Here is a 19,907-nt window from a genome sequence, read left to right as displayed (position 1 = left end):
GATAACATTTGCTAATTTACATTCAGTCACTAATAGATGTATATTTCTCTTTACTAAGAAATAGACTAAGGACAACAGCAAATATTCGTGAATTATTTTATATGCAGAACATTGTTGAATTAAGAGGTTTTTAAGAAAAGAAGTTGTGTGTAATGTAATAAGATTTTAATTTGAAGTATCTCAATATATATGTCTATCATTGGTCTAATAGTGATTGAATGAGGTTGTACTTAAAGTGTTAGTTTCTGGCACTCTTTGTAAGTGCAGTAGAAATTATGTCTGCATTATCTTAACAGTCGAAATTTAAATAATCCCGACGTTTCGCCCAACAAAGTGGTCCGAGCCTCTTAAGAGAAATATTCAACAGAAATTATCAAAGATAACTAATGTTTATAAACCACTTTCTGTCAGGTTATTCGTTCAGATTTTGACCAATGTTCATATCGCGGATAACTAACAGTTTCACTCGCAAGTTCTGTCGTATTCCATATCAATTATGAAAATCCATTAGGTGGATTAATTAATTTGTTTGAATAAATTTTCAGTTGCAACTTTTAGCGTTTTATTTTTTAAAATAAAAGAAAGATCATGCATAATTTCGTCTGTATCAATTAAATTTTAGAATGGATCATAATCTATAAGAAAGAATTTGTATCACTTTATCTGAAGGTGACAGTGTCTGTCTTGAAATAGTTGGTGAAAAAACATCACTATATAGGATATTCTTTTGTAAAGAACTAAGTATAATAATACGAAAATATTATAGTATTCTGGTATAATTCAAATAGATCGCTAGTTTAATTGTTCAACGGTCAGATAAAAAGAGGCAAAGATCTTTCAAATCAAACCTAAGAGAGTGACAAACTGCAGACATGTTTGTATTTTAGTTGGCATTAGTAGATTATGTGTCGGAATATTTAACTTCGTTAGAAAATGATTATCAATTTGTTTATAATATTGTATCATATGAATAATGTTTTTCATGACTATTGGGATTCATTGTACAACGTTCAATATACACCGTACATTCACAAATATGTAATATAAATCATAAACATGTGAAGTTTTATTTTTCATTCCATTCCTTTTTTGCATGTACTTTTGATAACATGCTTAACAATTTTATTATGATATTTACAATAGTTGAATGAACTGAACGAAAAACGTGACGTACAACCAGATAATTATGGTAAGCTTAATTTTTATGGTTATTGATTCTCCTGAGGTATTTATTTTCTTTTCTGGTTTGTTTTCATAATAATTTAACATTGACTGCTGATCACTCGTGCTCATAAGGTTTTAAATTTACACTTCATACACTTGTCGGTTACTTAACCCAATTCATAGGTATCAATGCCAGGGTTGGACTTGATAGATTCAAATAAACTGAGGATTGGGTAGAGAGTTAATCATAAATAACCGGATTCGGTTATTTATTTACTCTGAAGAAGTTGCTTACATTAAGTCATGAAACGTCAGAAATAACATTTTTCTACTCATTGGGATATAACAAAAATATATTTATGATTAACCTAATTCAGTTTGGTTCGTCTACTACTGGAATAGTTGTAGTGTTGGGGTACTATGGAAAGGTATTTGTCAACTATTTGCACGTTGAAATATCCAGAAGATGATTTGGATGGCATTAACTTTGAACTCTGAAACGAATAGTTTTAAGATATTCAGATCTGAAATGTTAATTGAGTGTTAAGTTTTTGCGTTTCAATATATATTATCTGAAACACATTCACAGTCAGCAAAAGCCTGTCTACAGTTTTCGGTGATTTAGTATTAGAAAAGTGATTTTGTAAATACTCGTTACTTGGTAAGAAGCTATACTGCTGTAGTGTCATGTCTGGAATATTAAATTAACTCCTGATATAGAATTATTGTTTTGGTTCTTTCTTTTTTGGTGTACTAACAGCTTTTGACTCTATTAAATTCCTTAACCCTAACCAACATTACTAGGGAAATACCATAGGTGTTCCAGACAGTTTGTTTCTATTTGATCATTTCGATAATCAATCATATTGAAGTTGTAACTGTTGATTTCGAAAGAATAATTAACATTACTAAGTATATCTTCTACTAGATTTTCCATCCACATTTATTATATCAGAATTTGTGATGGTTCTCAGTTTACCTAAACCGGGATACTGTATAGAGGAAAATGAATCTTCAACCAAATGGACTTAAGTGACCACGTCTTAACTACTGAACTATACCAGGGTGCATTATGCTCATTCAGGATGAAGTTGCTTTTTTATTCTGTTTATTTCCCCTGTATTGCTGATATGATTACTTGTGGATTGGGCTTTTCGTTGTGTTGATTTTTTCCTGTTCTATTAACATTAAAATGTGATAAGTATGTTTATCTGTTAATGATAATCACTTAGTCTTGTTAACTTTTGGTAGGTTGACCTTACTTTCTAACGCTTTTGAAGATGACCATAGACTTTTCAAGAGATAGTATCGTACATGAAACTTTGTATAAGATCACTTAAGATACGGTTAAGTACGTAACTATAACAACACTTTTCAACACATATTTATGAATGTTAGCTGATTGCAGTAATATATATATATATATATATATAATGGGTTATTAATAATTAATAACGTGACTGGTAAATTGAAGTAAGATTAAAGTGGACAGATTATTTGTAGTTTATGCATTTAGAATTGTTCATCATTTATGTAAATGTTTATGCAAACTTACCCTCCGCATACTCCAATACATTAATTATAAGTAGCTGTCATGTATTGTAAAACTCATTCCACTTGATTGATTCCACTCTCTGAATTCTCTATTGTGTTGTGTGGTAATGAACTCTTATTCTGGTTTCTTTCTGGCACCCTATCAAACGCCTAGATTACTGAATGCGAGTACATCATTTGACCAAGTGTCATGAACAATTCTTCTTCCACGGTGATTGAATTGTATTCCATGTCTAACAGTATTAATGGCTGGGCCAGAAGACCCAATAAGGACTCAGAGTTGACTCTAGAATGCTCGTACTGGTTAACGTGGCATCGGTTTGGTATAGTGCTAAGGTCATATAAGCTGTGTTTTAATTGGCAATTAAGCCACACGATAATTTTCAGGCTCAAAAGTCATAACAGTCTCACGTTATAAATATCCTCATCTACGTGTTTATAGTTGGATTTGTTTTAATTAGTGTTGATGACATAATAATTTCAGGATTCATATTTTCAAAACAAAACAAGGTTAAAGTGATATAATAGATTGTTAACTATGCAAGTAGGATCATCTTATGAAACTAGGTTCTTTTAATTATTTATCTGTTTAATTTATAAATATATATTCTTATTGTAAATTAAGTTAAAATTTAAAAAGACTTTTCATCAAATTCATTGTTCCCTTCGTTAATTCGTATTATATTCGTTAATGTAGAATTTTATACAGCAATTATTGTTACCATAAATTTTAATTGTACATCGTTACTTTCGATCATACTTTTTATCCATTCTGTGTTCTTATCTATGAGTGAATAAGTGCATTAGAACTTAGTTATTTGTTGTTAATATTTGTCAACAGTTACAAAATTAAGGGAAAAAAAGTTTCCTTTGAAATATTTCTTCTCATCTATAAAATAGTTTATCATGTTTATTTTTATTCTTTACTGAATAAAGAGTAGAAATTTTAATTCGTTCGTTGAGTTCACGTGATATAGGAAAATTTTCCTCATTTTCACGAAAAATATTCTACAAGAATAATGATCATAGGTTTTTTTCATTCCTTTAGTGGTTTGTTGAAATAACCTTGGAGATTTATTTGTTCATGTGATTCTGTATATGATTTTGAAGGAAATATACTTTGTTAGGGGATAGAACCAACCATTTACTCTTAATTTTTTTTAAACACATGAATTTTCTTTAAATGTTACACAAAAAATTGTTTCTCATAGGGAAGCAAGAGAAATTCTTTTTTTCTTGGAAAAATTCGTCGCATTTTTTCTCCTTTCACTCTTCATTTTTATTATGTAGTCTAAACAGTTAAGTCCCACTGAAGTTTTTTTCTTCCTAACATAATTATCATTTCTAGTCACTCCATTCCTATAAAATAAATTATTCTGTATTTATCGTATGGGCGAATAGATCCTCATTGTATTCGTTGGTTCAAAGCATAAAAAAACTGTATAGTATAGATATATTCTTCTATGAATGCAATAAATTTTGCGGCAGTCACTCGTTTTTTCGCTCCTGATTTTTATTGTTTGTTATCTCACGTTTTATGAAATCCCAAAAATTTCAACTTTATTCTTCAGTAAAAAAAATATACAACATATATGAATTCAACTTGCGACGTCTCTTATCAGTACGATGAAAATCAATTGTAATGATTATTAAGTTGAAAAATTAAGATTTTCAGTGACAAACTGATAAATCTCAAGAGGTCTCTAAATAATGCATTAGTCTCCTCTGCTGGGATTTTTAGGTCAGGCTTATTTCAGACATCTAAGTAGTAATTCCTGGTACGTTTTACTTTGTTTCAAATCGTGAGGCGTTTTTAAATGTAGTGTCACTAGAACCAATTCAACGCTTTGGATTATGAACCCTTCTAACACAGGAAATCTTTATTTATATTTTATAAAAATATTTAATAAAATTTATATCTGTATATCTTTTCTGAAATGTCGCCACAAATATATTATATTTGTTATTTTGTTTTAAAAACAAAACTTAGGTCGTTCAGAATTTAAGAACAAGTCTTATGAATGTATTAATAAAGATGATACCATTACCGTGTTTAATAGACAACGTGCTAAATACTTACGCTTGTTTTTACAACGTGCCTTTCACCTACAACATCCACGTGTTGTTATAAATTCGAATCAAACTGATACAGATATGCTTGAGTCAGATTCAGTTGTATTAGATAGTAAATGGTCAAATGAAAATTCAAAATATTCGGGTAACTATATCCCTTCATCTAATAATCCTGATATTAATTTTAAACCATCTAATCAACGTGTGTCGTCGTTGAATTCCACAAATAAAAGTTGTTTAAAATCCACTTCACCGAAAGTATTTTACAATTGGTCTGAGGCTAAGTCTTTGTCTGGAAATACAAATGATCATTCACAAACGACACCAACAACGGATATTACAAAGTATGTCTGATCTTTTAATACTTGAAGTTTGGGATTCTTATTTTTAATTAATGTTTTTTGAAATTAGTAATTTTATCAACTTTGTTAGCCTTATACTAATGTTTGTTTGCGAACGTTTCATTTTGTTTATCTGTACTAGCTTTTCATTAATCTTATTTCTCCGTGTGTTATCGATTACTGAACGTTTTCATCGAAAACCTGATAGTATTTAATATCTATTTTTAGCTGTCCAGTTCAGAAGATAGACGTCCATCCACATCTAGTTTTTCAATAAGCCTAATACCATGGAATGTGTTTTCCGTTTTAGTGCGCTAGTGATCAGAAAAGTCTCAAGAATAAGGTCGTTGATTTTTTTATCATATGGCAACCTTAACTGTAATTCTTTCACATGATTTCAAAACTAAGTTAGATTGTAACAGGTGCATGAAGTAAACAAGTATCCGCATCAACTTTGTAGCGTTGTAACGTTTCATAATGGACGAAAACCCAGCCTATATTTGAAGCTCTTAATCCATTGTACGTCTCCGATTGATCACTAATCTGTCACCAGTTTTATCTATCGAATCGTTCACAAAAACAAGAATTTTCTTAGGTTCAGACAACCTGTCTTACACTAGCGCACTCATCATGTCTCTTCACAATAATAAGTATTAACAAGGGTTGCTGATATGCATTTATTTTTGTCAATTTCATTTGTTGAGTTACGATTGATACTTCGAGTTATCTGAACCAGCTTATCAAGGCTAATCTAAAACTCATTAATTTCTTATCACAAAATCTGATGACTCATTTAATTTTCGATATGCACTAACAAATTACTGATATAGCCAACACTTCCACCATCAAATACACTCAATGTTAAAATAAACGTGAAGTGCTTGGTCGAGAAAGTGGCCGATTAATTTTTTGGCGAAGTTCTCCTAAATATTAATACAGAGACTTCAGTAGGTATTTTTGATATATTTAATGACCAAAATGAAAAAGTATTTCCAAACAATCCCTATGATAGTTCAACATGCTGTGATTGTTGCACCGAATCAGTTGAAGTAAAGATGCTCAAGTCATCAGTCGCTGTTTCCTGAACAGAAGTTTCTTTTCCGATATGTTTTTTTATGTACACTAGTAGTTATTCTTAATTATAATTCGCTGATTTATTACGTGTTACAATTGGGTATGATATCTATTACCTTGTCTCTGAATCCAAAGCGAATACGTTCAATTATGTTAAAACACAAGAATCTGTTTACAAGATTTTCGAGACTGATTGTGCTAAGAATGTTTCAGGGATATTTTTGCATCGAGATTGGGTTCCTAGCACTTGTAAGTAATGTATGCGATACATTTTCCCTATATTGTTTACGTACTTCACATGGAAAATAATAATTTAATAATTTGGATTATTCACAACCTTTTAATCGTTTAAAGATCCCCATCATATTAAAAGGCTAATATTTGAATTACTTATTTGGATTAATTATGTTTCTTCATAACTTGGTAAGTTTTAAAACATTTGTGGATGAACGTTTGATGTGCTTCCTTATTCAATTCAATATTCATGGATAGATCACGACCTTTAAATCCAATTTGTATCTCAAACACTTTGCTTTTTTTATTTTAGAATAAACGTTTACTACTAACACATTTATAAGTAGCGTCATAAAATAAGCCCAATATTTGAGCTAGAATTCTGATTCACCCATACAAAGTCATTTTCAAAACCCAATGATTGCCTAGATTCCATAGTTTCATAGTTTCATGAATCACTGATCTTAGTAACCCTAATGAATCTAATTTACTACTGGTGTGTTAAACTACTATGTCTGGTTCTCAAAGCTTGATACTGAGTATTGAACTTGTAATACAAATGTCTGACAGCATAAGGTCTAGCATATTTTTAAAGACTGTTTCTCAAAGCTTATACCTAGATCTATTCGTGAGCTTCCAGTATTTTGAGTCCTTTGATGTTTGTTCTCCTACCATTCCTTGAAATATTTTTCAAGCATAAGATCGTTTTACTACCCTTTCTACATGTGTACTTTTTAGTTCACAAGATGCGGTTACTCATGCTCCTAAACGACACATGAAACAGTATTTTGGTCCTGTCAATGGTTTTGTTCGTAATGTGTATTCGCATTCACATTATTTTTCAAAAAATGAGTCACAAGATGCAAATATGAATGGTCGAGTAAGGTCTTTTTATTCTCTAATTTCTTACATTCACTAAAGCTTTCACTATTACTTGTTTTATAATGTCTCTTAATGTAATGTTGTAAATGTGAGATCACACGCATTTTTACATGCCTAGTATTTAATATTAATTTCGAGATCTGTAAGTTATCATTTCTTTTGTTATTGTTACTTTGTTTCGCATTAAGAACCCGGCATATATTTCTCACCGTACAACTGTGTTCGTACTTGCCGATTATAAGCTGTTTGAATTGAAATCAGTTTCCACTTAACACCAGAATACTGCATAAAACCACCAGCATTGTTGTTAAGATGATAGATATCTAGAACTCACTTGGTGAATGTCTTATTTTTGTAATTTTATTTTATGGATTCTAATTTCTTGTTTTCGCGCAATAAGCACCCATTTTCACCTCGTATCGTATTTCCTACTTGACAGAAACTTAAACGTCATTGGTGCGTTGTCTTTTTTAATATGCTACTTTGTAACGTTTCCCAAGGACATTTCGATGCTATGCATACGCTTGAGTTGTACTCGTTGTTGTTCGCACTTCTGGCTGCTTGTGGAATTCACACTCTTCTGAATCAGGACATCTTTTTTTAGTTAGTGGGGCTGTGACGCATCGGAATAGTTAACTTATTTACATAAAGTATTGTCACTAAATATAGCACACTGAATAAAATTACTTTGAGTTTAATTTTTGTCAATGAATAATAAAAAGTGGTGAACTGCTGAATATGAGGCAGAACTAAACTGTTGGTTTATCTTTGTTTGGTCCCACCCAGCCATGCTAATCTTCTACTACTTACCGACGTCGAATACAAGACCTACACACCCCTAGAAGTGACTACTACTTACTTACATACTCCTGTCACCCCTCTTGGAGGAGCATAGGCTACAAACCAGCTCTCTCCATCCAACCTTGTTCTGGGCAATCCTTTCCAGTTCTTTCCAGTTTCTGTTCATCCTATTATTATCTGCTTCAATTTGCCGACGTAATGTGTTCTTTGGCCTTCCTCTTCTCCGTTTCCCTTCAGGATGTGAACTTAGCGTTTGCTTCGTGATGCAGTTTGACGATTTCCTTAATGCGTGTCCTATCCACTTCCAACGTCTTTTCCTCTTTAGCTGGAATCTGATTTGTCCTCTCCCACAGTAGGATGTTGCTGATGGTATCCGGCCAATGGATGTCGAGTATCTTACGTAGATCATTGTTTATAAATACTTCTACCTTTTTGATAATGGTTGTAATAGTTCTCCACTTTTCAGCTCCGTACAGTAGGACTGTCTTGACGTTTGTATTGATATTGGTTGATAGTTGATAGTTGTATACACTCTCTGTCTTCCCTTAAACCGTGAGATTAAGATTACTTCATATCTTTCATTCTTCCTGTACTATATCCTTATATACAATCTTTCTTTGATATATTACCACCGTTGAATTAACTACTTCTATGAATTCGGTGTTGATCTTGTTGTGCTAATGAGATATGGCAACTTAGACCGATGCATATATGCTCCTGGTCCTACTTTGTAGCTGACTGACTGTTGATCTTGAAGTTGGGCATCTACTGAGTATTTCATCCGGTTTAGCAACATTCTGTTGAAAACGTTTCCTGGTACTGACAGTAGTGTGATGCTTCTGTAGTTCTCGCACTTGCTCAGATCTCCCTTCTTTGGTATGTTGATGAGGTATCCTTCCCAGTCCATCGCACTTGTTCTTCCTCCCAAATCTTCCTGAATAGAATGCGGAGCGTGTTTGCAGTTTCTTCTGTGTTTGAGTTGAGTGCTTCAGGTGGTGTGTTGTCTGGTTCTGCTGCTTTCCCACTGTTGATTTGTCTGGTGGTAATGCTGATTTGTTTAATCGTTGGTGGAGTGACATCTATAAGTATGTCTGTGTGTGCTGCTTCGATATCCGGTGGATGTAATGGAGATAGTCTATTCAGCAGTTCTTCGAAGGATTCCACCCATCAGTTTTTCTTTCCTTAAATCTCAGTGGTCGGCTTACCTTTTTTGTCCTTGACGGGTCTCTCTAATTGTGACTAGTTTGAATTTTAATTTTGATTTTCCTGATGGCTTGTTCCAACCAGCAGAATCCAGTTATATCAAGAGAGAAAAATAATGAATGGGATATAATACAGATTGCACTGGTTGATGGACGTTGATTGTAGTTGAAAATATGGACCACTGTATCCCAACCCATTGATCGTTTAATAAAGTTCCCATTAATAGGCATCAAAAATGTTGGTGTGCACTTTTATTAAAACCTAGTACCAAATAGACCTTTACTTTTCACCAGTTTTTGTATGATTCTTCAGTTATCTTCAGTCCATGATGTGATGAATAGTAAATTCACATTTAAAAATTTTATCTTAACGAATTTAAGTTATTGAGGTAGAAAGTTTACTTAATCTAAGCGAACTAAGACACTGACTACTAGACTGAGCCATGTAGGTAGGCATAAGCTATCTGGTTGTGGTCCGCGAGATCAACGTAACCGATGTTTCGAGACTTTGAATGACATAGCTCAAAATCATTCGCAATGGGGTAGCCTCATTCACTCCTTGTCATTCCTTAGATCCCAAGTCTCATAATTCATAACGAATTTTGTTACCATTATTTCACTAATCTATATTTTCTCAAGTTGTATCTGTGATGTTTAATTTTTTTTACTACCACTTAAACTGTTACTACCTCTACTATTCTGTGATTTGTCCTGACAATTCTATCTCACTATACTAATGGGTTATGGGAAATTAAACCAATGTATACATGTACCATACTGTAAATTGTGTTTGACTTTCCAAAACTAAAAATACCGTCTGTCCAAATACATCGTTTTAGCAGTTGTGTTTTGCTATCATGACTTTAGTTTATGGCTTTGGAAGATGATTTCTCGAACAGTGTCATCTTTGTTATCACCTAGCCAAATGATAGAAAAACTGGTGTGGTTTAATATTATTGCCACTTTTCATATAATCTATTCTGAATAACAACAAGTGTTACAATATTTGACTCAGGTGATTAAATGTTGTACAGGAAGACAATGTATCCGATGATTATGACAGCTACTGTATGTTGTCATCTTACACTTTCTAATAGCTGGTAAATCAGTTACCATGTCCATATATGCATGACAAAATATTTTTGGAAAACGTTCATTTATTAGATAGACGATAGGTAGTCTTTGAAGTGATAATAATTGATGATATTCTACTCACAAAACCATGGATAATTATGTTTTTAGTGGGGAAGTTTTCAAACTTTTGACTATTAAGTTGGAGGGTCTGCTACTGATGTGTGCTAATTCGATCAAGATTTATAAATTGTGCAAAATTTTCACCTAATCTATTATTGATCAAGTACATAGTTCAGTTAACAAATGTTGACTAGTTGATGAAATACATATGAAAATAATGTAATATTTCGGACTCTTTAGTTTTAAAAAAAGAATGGTGACTACATAAAAAGTTAGTTATGTACTCCAGGTACTAACAGAATAATCTTAATGTATTTTCACATACGATCAATTCAGATTGTTGTATCAAAGTAAAAACTAACGTTTTACGCTTCAGATCACGACTAAGTTTGACTTCGTTGATTGTGAGAAATTTGTGTTCGTAAGAAGCAAACTGTACAACCCGGGACTAACTCATCAGAATACGATTCATAATGGCGCAATTCTGAATCTACGAAAGTTCATCGATTTCTCAGACTTAGTTACTTTTGTTTACCATAATTTTATATTTATGCTTAGCTTACAAGTCACTCGTCATTTTCCCAAACGATATGTTTCTCCATGTTTATTCAACCTTTTGACAACGATAATTATTCTGTATATTTTCTCTTTAATAAATCCAAGGGTCAAACAGCTTCGGAAAATGAATACTTTGATCGGATCAATAGCGATTTGGGGAGTGATGCTGATTCTTCATCTTGTCCAGATGAAGTAGAGTCCCCATCTCAACCTCGTGAAAATGAACTACGAAACTGGCAACACTCAAATTCTATGCTAGATGTGAATCCAGACGCAGCTGAGAAATTTCGAACAGTTAATAAAAAACAAGTATCAGGGCGATCTGATTATCATTCTTGCATTAGTAAGCATTATTGTCCAAAATGTTCTTCACATCTTAATGTTTTTCTATCACCAACCACTGATTCGGGACAAATGAATAGTTTTGACGACCTCAAATGTGTCATGAATAACAACCATCAAAAGCCTACTGAATCTCATAAATTGTACGAATCAGTACAATCTGTAAATGACAATGGGAAAAATGAATCTTTATCGAGTGTGCACGAAGAAATTCTACATTCTATAGACTTTGAAGTAAAAGAAAAACTGTCAGATAACCAAGTAACCAAGAGAAATGTTAGTAAAATTCAAATTAATTCTCATTTAGTAAGTGTCATTTTTTGTGTATTATTTCTGTTATAATGTAATCCAATGAGTTGTTAGATTAGTTAAAACTTAAGTCACTGAAATTTATGACATTTTATACCAAAGTTTATTTAAGATTACCTATGATATATATATATATATATATATATATTAGTGTTTTTTTAGCGAGTTTGTTTTCTACGGGATGGGGTCGCGGGATGGGGTCGCTAACCCCATGCCCAACCCTCCTCCTTTACCCGGGCTTGGGACCGGCAGTAGCCCCCGGAGGAGCTACAGGCGGAGTTATATATATATAAGTTCTTGCCCTTTAATTTTTGTTATTTGTTTGAAACTTCTCGTTACTTTTTGTTCACATTTCTAGACAAGAGATTCAAATGGCCATGAGAATTTATTACCTTCAAAAGTTGATACTGGTATGTTTTATTTGCGACTTAGTATACTTGTATTCATTTATTTCATCGCATTCTACCTTATCTAAGTAATAAGTGTAAATATACTTGTAGTTTGATGGTTGGACTCAGGGTATTCCGTTGTCATACCATTATTTGGGTAAGATTGTATGAAACAGTCTTTTAAAAGTATTCTGGAAACATTGTTCTTGTGAAGTCTTTTTTCTGGGGTACCAAACGGCTCATTGGTATTTTCATCAATAATTTGTTTCCATTTGGAGGCATTTGAGTGGAGACTTGTAGACTTATTTCAGTAACATGATATTTTCAAATTTAAGCAACTTATTAGTCACACAGTTTCATGTTCCTGCAGTTTGAATTGATCTCGTTACGAGATAAGGAATCTCCGCACCTGTGACTCACTTTAGTTGTTTTTAACAACCAAATTTTCTGTACTGTTTGTATATGACAGATCTAGAATAAGTTTAGCATGAAATTTATTTATATAGTACACATACAACAGTTTTGTAACATCATTCAGATCAAAACAGCTCTTATATCATTTATACAAATATTCGTCAATATTAGAACGAATAGTTTGAAAAAGTTGGGCTCCGAGTATAGAGAAGTTATATTTGCAATGATCTCAGCGATTGAATTTTAATAATTCCAATGTTTCGTCTAGCAAACTTGATTGTCAACGTGAAGAAGCCCAGACATCTCTTATATCAGTCTTGTCCATGGGATTAAAACTGTTTATAAGAAATCGAAGGACTGACCTCTGCCTTGATGAATGCATATCATAGTTATTCTTCATCATATTTAGACGACTATTGTGGTGTGGGTTATTTATATTCACATAAGCAGTATGTAAAGATAGTCAGGAATAGAATGTCTGGCAGCAGAAAATCGAGAAAAAAAAAGGGAACGGAAAGTAGTTGTTATGGAAATGCAGGAACAATGAAATCTGAGACGATTGACTGATATTTGCAAAAGGAACATTCAAGTATGAGACAAATTATTGACATTTTGCAAATTAAGTATTTACTGTATGATTCTCAGATTTTACTAAGACGTTCTGTTATTTTGTATTGAAATACATTCGATTATCCCCACTTGTGTTCTCGTTCACTACGCTATAACTTTCTTCTAATATTAATGAAATCGTTAAAACCCATGGTTAATGTAATGTATATTAATCAAGGTGTACTATATTTTATCTTACATTATCAGACTTATCATGTTAACTTCTTTACTTTTTGGTCATGTTGATTTCCTCACATTATGTTAATAAGGAATGTTGAAACGTATTCATGATTTATACTTTCATTTTCATCAGTTCGTTGTTATATGTGGGCCGGACAGAAACTGTCGAAATTCAATTTATCTATGTTAGACATTGGAAAGAATGTGATATATGTGAGTACATTTTGATAATATGCATACTTCTAAACTTGGTTTGTGAGTTTTTACAGAATAGTTATATTGGCGAGACTATAATTTACAGAGGAACCAATCAGATTTAGGAATAACATGTCTCGGATTTTGACGCGAAATTCATTCACCCATTTGTCTAAATAGCATTCTGACATTTTAGCTGATATCAATATGTGATGAAAACGATAAATCTAATTCCTAACCATCAATTGTAAATCATAATCCTTATTCTTCACACTACTTTATAACCCTCACTTAGCCCTATTAAGTAGGTGGATATTCTCAGGGTCACTTTAGCGTCGCTGAAAGGTCGTCCATAAATTATATTAAGCGGCTACCTAAAGTAAGATGGTTGATTTGAGGTTCAAACGTACTATCTAGTGGTCGGAAGCTGGGTCGAATTTAATCATTCCCAAACTCAATGATAAATCGTTGATTGCCAATTTCTGTCAAAAATGAGACAAATCTCTTTGATTGCTTCTTCTTTTTGTATGTGTAGGTTCTTTTCCAGGTTTTACTTTTACTTTTTCTAAACCTTTTTACAGAGTCCATTGAAATTATTGACATTTATGTGTTGTTTGTCATGAACTAGTTGTGTTTGATTTAATCACTTTTCCAAAAATATATTAACAATAGCATAGGCTGAGACATACACCTGGGATTTTCTAAAGTAGTAGTGGTACTGAACGGATGATAATTGAAACGAGCTCACAATACCACGTTCAATTAGATTCGTTTTATGAATATTTTCGATATTTCATGTTTATATTACTTTAACGAGTTAAATAGAATTTGAATCAATGGTTTAAATTTGTATGGTTGTTTTTCCTGGGCAAACAAATATATCCCTCTTTTACGACTGATTGCTCACTCGTTACTGACCGATGTCATGTAATATTATTGTTATTACTATTAATGGCTTTATTCAATATTATATCTTAGGTACAATATGGAATTCTCAGCACAAAGTATTTCAAGAAGTTTCTTGTACGAGAAAAGGAAATAAAAAAAAGTATTACAAGCAATAACTGCATACATATGTATGTAAATTAAGTAGATAACATACCTGGGATTGAGTGAAATGTTTTTTTTCTAAAGATTTGAATCTGTAAGACTTTCCAATTAGAAACATGTTTATTATTAATAATGACCCCTAAAGATTCACCACACACCCTATTAACTGTCTTGAACACACTCCGCAATACATCAAAGTCTTTTCTCAAAAGCCTGGGGAAGAATAATGGAGAAGAGTAAAGAATAATAGGTAATATGCAAGAATTGACAAATTGTCAGAGTGAGTTTCAAGTAATCCCCAAAGCATCCAGCCTCTTTATGTAGTAAGTGAGATGTAGAACTTTGTTCGATAACAATAAGACATGAGAAGACTGACAGAGATCAAAGGAATGAATTGCACCAAGTTAATTGACCTTAGACACGGTTTATCAAAGAATCTCCGATGGTACAAGCTCTCTTGGATTCCGACAAGGTGCTTAGGTGCTGTTCATGTCTCAGGCAGTTTCACATTTAGATGGGTTAAGTGCTAGACCAATAACAACAAACCATCGTTTAATGGGAGACAAGATCTCATTTATTGCAAGGGGATGTGAAGAAGTAGAAATCAGCGTACATACAGTGAGATCGTCCGCATATTTACAAAAGTGTTTTCCAAGGTAGATTGCAGATCATGAAGAAAAAAGAGAAGGGAAAGGACAGCTCCTTGTGGCCCACCTTCATCAGATAGTAGAGACGTTGAGCACTCTCCTCCAAGCACTTCTTTTCTCTTCCAGAGAAGTAGGAACATAGCCAGTTCACTCCAGCTGGGAGTGTTGACGCTGATTAACGTGTTTGGTAGAAGTTGTCTTGGAATAGAGTCAAAGGCAGAAGTATAGTCTAGATAAGCGCATCGAACATATTTCTCACCCTTTTCCAAGTTGGACACTATATTATGATACAAAACAACAGCGGCATCTAAGGAATCGCTTTTGCATTTTTAAGCAAACTGATACGGATCAATGTGCTCACTTAGTGCATATTGAAGTGGGAGTATCAATAATTTTTCAATTGTTTTGAGAAAATGTGAAGTTTACGCTATGGGTCTAAATTTTGCATTCTTACCTCCAGTTACTTTCTTAGGTATTGGGATTATATTTATCTTCACATTTTCTGTATGAGATTAGTTGAGAAGGATTTGTTAGTGATGTTCATCAGTGGATAACACAGAACGTCAGTCCACTTATTAAAAAGGAGGTTTGGGATTTGATTAGGTCCTAAATATTGGGACGAGTTAAGTGACTGGAGGCATTTTCGGACATCAGTTTCAGTGAAAATTGAAACACAAATATTTTTCAGACCTGTGGGTATAGAAAGCGTGACATCAGATAACTGGCGTACAAATGACTTATTTAAGTCACAAACATTCAACTGGTTATCTCCTCTAATGCGTCTCTCACCTGTAAGCTCTCTAATTAGTTTCCACATACTTGGAGAGTTGTTACAAGATAGAAAATTATGAACAAACATTGAGTTCAGACGCCCAATCTCTAGGTTTATTAGAACATTTAGCTTACCAAGTTCAATAGAGTTTTTCTCCTTTTACATTCTTTCTTTTACTCTCCGTAGTCGTTTTAGTTGTGGAGACGTAAGTTGATCGAAACTTACAAAAATAGTTTCAGTGGGACAACATATATTAAAACAGAATTTAAAATAACGAGTGCTACTATCGACGGTGTTTTCGAATGAGTCATCTGTGAATAATCCCCAGTTAGTTGTAAGAAACATGTTTCTCAAATTTTGAATATTTTCTTAAGAGTAGTTCTTGTATTTGACTTTCTTTGTCTGATGTAAGAGCGTACTCTTTCCAAACTTGCTATATACTTTAGGTAGAACAGGAATTATACAATGATCAGAACAAGATAATGTAGCGCTTTACAAGTCACATATATTTTCACATCAATAATGAAAACTAAGCCCAAATAGGCATATAAATGAGTGGGAAAATTTACTACATTTGGTGACCTAGTGATGAAAAAAAAGCTACAGTCACATGAATTAAAATCGCCACACACAATTGAAAGTGAACCATTGAAGGGAGTAACAGCAAATTCGGTGAGTTCATCAGCGAAAATGGATAGTGCAGATGATGTGCAGTCCAGAGTGCGTAGATGTTGGTCGTTTGAAAGCTTGAAACTTGCAAAAGTAGATTGGCACTAGTTCACATTTCTAGTGGCTTAGCTTCGTTAATCAATCACCTTGACAACCGGTAATATATAAATCCCTAACGGCGTTTTGATTCAGGAAATAAGAAGTGGAAACTACAGTTTACTAGCGGATAGCACGGATAACAAATCTACAGGCACATCGAGCGAGTTTGAAGCAAATAGGCAAATGTGTGTATGCGAGCAAATATAGAGGTAAATTTATAGCCAAGTCGCATAAGGGCGCAGCAAAGCAAGGCAAAGTCTATTAATAGGAGTTGAGCACATGTATACATGGTAAAGTGAATGATTCGCGAGTTATATTTAAGGTACCAGGATTTTAGGGAGAGAGAGATATATGCGTCGGCTGTCACATGTGATTAAGCCTACACTTTTATGCAGGCATGATAGTGATCATAATAATGCAAAGAAATAGACGAATTGTCACCGTTGGAATAACACTGTCTGTTAGATAAGGCTTGGAAAAAATTAACCATAATCGAAATTGATTGTAAGAGAGTTGCTATACATTTACAAATGTAGATACACCGCCGCTATGCATTTCTTATTTGTTCATCAATCCTGACGATAAATATTAAAATTTTGTAGTGATACTAAGCTATCGTCTTGTAAATCATTTAACCAGGATTCCTGAGTTGTGATTGCACTACAATTACGATACATGTTTTGACTTAGTAGGAATTAAATATAGTCCACATTGCCAATCAGTGACTGGCAGTTAGGATCTAACAGTTCAGGAATGGTCATCTGATTAATGTTTATTCTTTCCAATGGATTTTTCCAGCCACCACAATGTCTCTGATTGTATTTTTTGTACCTTGTGAAGCGATAGGTGGTAAAAAACTTTTCATAAATGCGTCTGAATAGATTGTGCTATTAAGACATAACATTGTGTTAAAACGAACAAAAAAGGAACTTGTTGTAATATCTAGATGTTAGGAACAAGTAGCCTAGATATTCAAGCAGACCGCTGCTTATGTATGTTTGTCAAGTCCTTTTTAGTGCAGATCGAATTTTATCGATCAAGATGCAGTGTGGCTTGACACTACGTTGAAATGTGAGGTAGTGGTTATCGACGCGGTTTTCTGTCGATTATCTCGAGACGCCACCTTAAATGTACTCTTTTTTGTAAGACGCTCTCTATATATTATAAAACTATGCTGTGAAAAATGTTTGAATTTTATGAGCGGACCTGATTATTTTTCAAACTAGTTGTCAGAAATCAATAGTTAGAAAGGGTAATGTTATTAACGATGCTGAGATTACATTGAAAGTGTAATCTCAATAAGGCTTAATCATAAACTAAGCAACCAAACGCATCTTCAGTGCATATCATTGTGGATAGGCGATGGCGCTAATTTGACATTTTAGATAAGTTGTTTGAAAATTTTAAGAATTTTGAGTTAAATCTCAATTTTACTTAAGTAGTATTGTTGTAATGATTATTATTAATACTATTATTTTACTTTGTTGTATAAATTCCAGGCTGTTGAAAGACAAAGTATTTCATCAGATTACATTATATTTGCTTGTGTTGCAACATTTGCTCTACCATTCATATCTATTATATTTCATTCAACTAATTCATCAAATATACTGGATAATAATAATCATAATAGCAGTACTGATAATAGCAATCAATATCAATCATTATTTATAACAACGCAAGGTACATTGTTATTTTTTGGCAATAATTCAATGAATCGAACATTCAATACTAACAATGCTGTTTTTGGAGACACTGTTATTGGGTTATATTTACATGCTATATTAAGTTTATTTGGTCATTTGTTTTCAACCGTTTCTATAAAAATCCATAGTACATTTATTGATACGAACTTACAAACTTCTAGTTGTTCGCAATCTTATTGTATCGTATTTTGGAATATTGTGACTGGTCAATTTTTAATGGATTGGTTTTCAAAACCGGATGTACAGTAAGCAATTATCATTGTTGTTTTATTGTAATAATCTGTTGGAATGATTTATGACTGGCCTGAATTCTCATCGGTTTTCAGAACAGACAGTTAGATGAATGAGTGTGTAACATACTTTGATGCTTCATAACATTCATCATGGAGTGGTTTTCTGTGAAAATTTGAAGTAGATACGGAGAGCCTAAGCGACATTTGCCTATCTACGTTATCTTCTAAGGACACAAGGTATCTCTCTAAGTGTTTGTTAGACAGAATAAACTATGTAGCTCTCTTTTCTGTGTTATTTCTCGGCTGTAAGATATAACTTAATGTACTATCTTAACAACAATAATCATTTAAGCAGCGTCAGTGTGACTGTCATTGAGTAAACATGCTTGTGAATTAAGGCTATATCGGGGCAATACGCACAGTATGCACATATGCCAATTAGAGACTGACCAGTTGCAGTCCTAACAAATCGATGGGAAGATTCAAACAAACAATGCTAAGTGAATTTAAACTTCACCCCATCGCACAAGCAAGTGGCTATCAGGACTCAGTGGCCGAGTGGATAACGCGATGGCGTTTGAAGCGAGGGTACTGGGTTCGAGTCCCAGAGTGAACATCAACTCTGAGATGCAGGTACATCCAGCTGACGATTCCCAAATAGGACGAAACGTGCGTCCTGGATTCTACTGCTAGCCACTATCCATCTCTGCTAACCAATGAGTCACAGTGTTTTTACTAGTTAAAATTGGTTAAACCAATTCACGTAATAGTGGACATTCATTAGTTTAGCCACTACAAAACACTTTCATGTTAAAGTTGATAAGGTAGGATTAAGTTGGACAAAAATGGCTAATGAATTGCAGATCAAGATCTGGCACTTGTTCGTGTACACATCAACTATTGTATAATGTAGTGAGGTTTAAATGTCCTAGAACGTTTCTCATAACTGTAGAAACCAGTGACTGGACACTCTCGATTATATAGCTTAGATTCAATCTTTTGACTCATGAAGGATCCACTTATTTTCCTAGAAATGGAAAATTTTATTACATTTTTTTTATTTTTCTATCTTGCTTGCTGTACAACATGTGCTTATTCAGTTTTGTATTATCGAAAAAAACTCCGGTATTATCATCTCGTCTATCGATTCAAGCTGAATTTTAACTAAAGGAATGTTTCATAAGTTTGTTACACACTTTTGTTATAGTGTACAAAG

The 19,907-nt window shown here is 33.2% G+C and overlaps 1 protein-coding gene across 1 annotated transcript in view; it reads left to right on the top strand.

Annotated features, from left to right (window-relative positions):
• The window catches only part of Smp_199560 (putative homeodomain transcription factor (phtf)), a gene marked incomplete at its 3' end in the record, with an annotated part of 34,082 nt that extends 15,375 nt beyond the window's left edge, over positions 1–18,707 (top strand). The window contains exons 7-12 of the mRNA XM_018789230.1: positions 1,144–1,189; positions 4,709–5,135; positions 7,179–7,320; positions 11,183–11,725; positions 12,087–12,138; positions 18,436–18,707. Coding sequence (XP_018644716.1) covers positions 1,144–1,189; positions 4,709–5,135; positions 7,179–7,320; positions 11,183–11,725; positions 12,087–12,138; positions 18,436–18,707 — 1,482 coding nt within the window. The remainder of the gene's footprint in view (positions 1–1,143; positions 1,190–4,708; positions 5,136–7,178; positions 7,321–11,182; positions 11,726–12,086; positions 12,139–18,435) is intronic.
• Positions 18,708–19,907: the final 1,200 nt, after the last annotated feature.

Source organism: Schistosoma mansoni, assembly GCF_000237925.1.
Source record: "Schistosoma mansoni, WGS project CABG00000000 data, supercontig 0331, strain Puerto Rico, whole genome shotgun sequence".
Lineage (NCBI taxonomy): Eukaryota > Metazoa > Platyhelminthes > Trematoda > Strigeidida > Schistosomatidae > Schistosoma > Schistosoma mansoni.
This window is presented reverse-complemented; position numbering and strand designations above follow the sequence as displayed.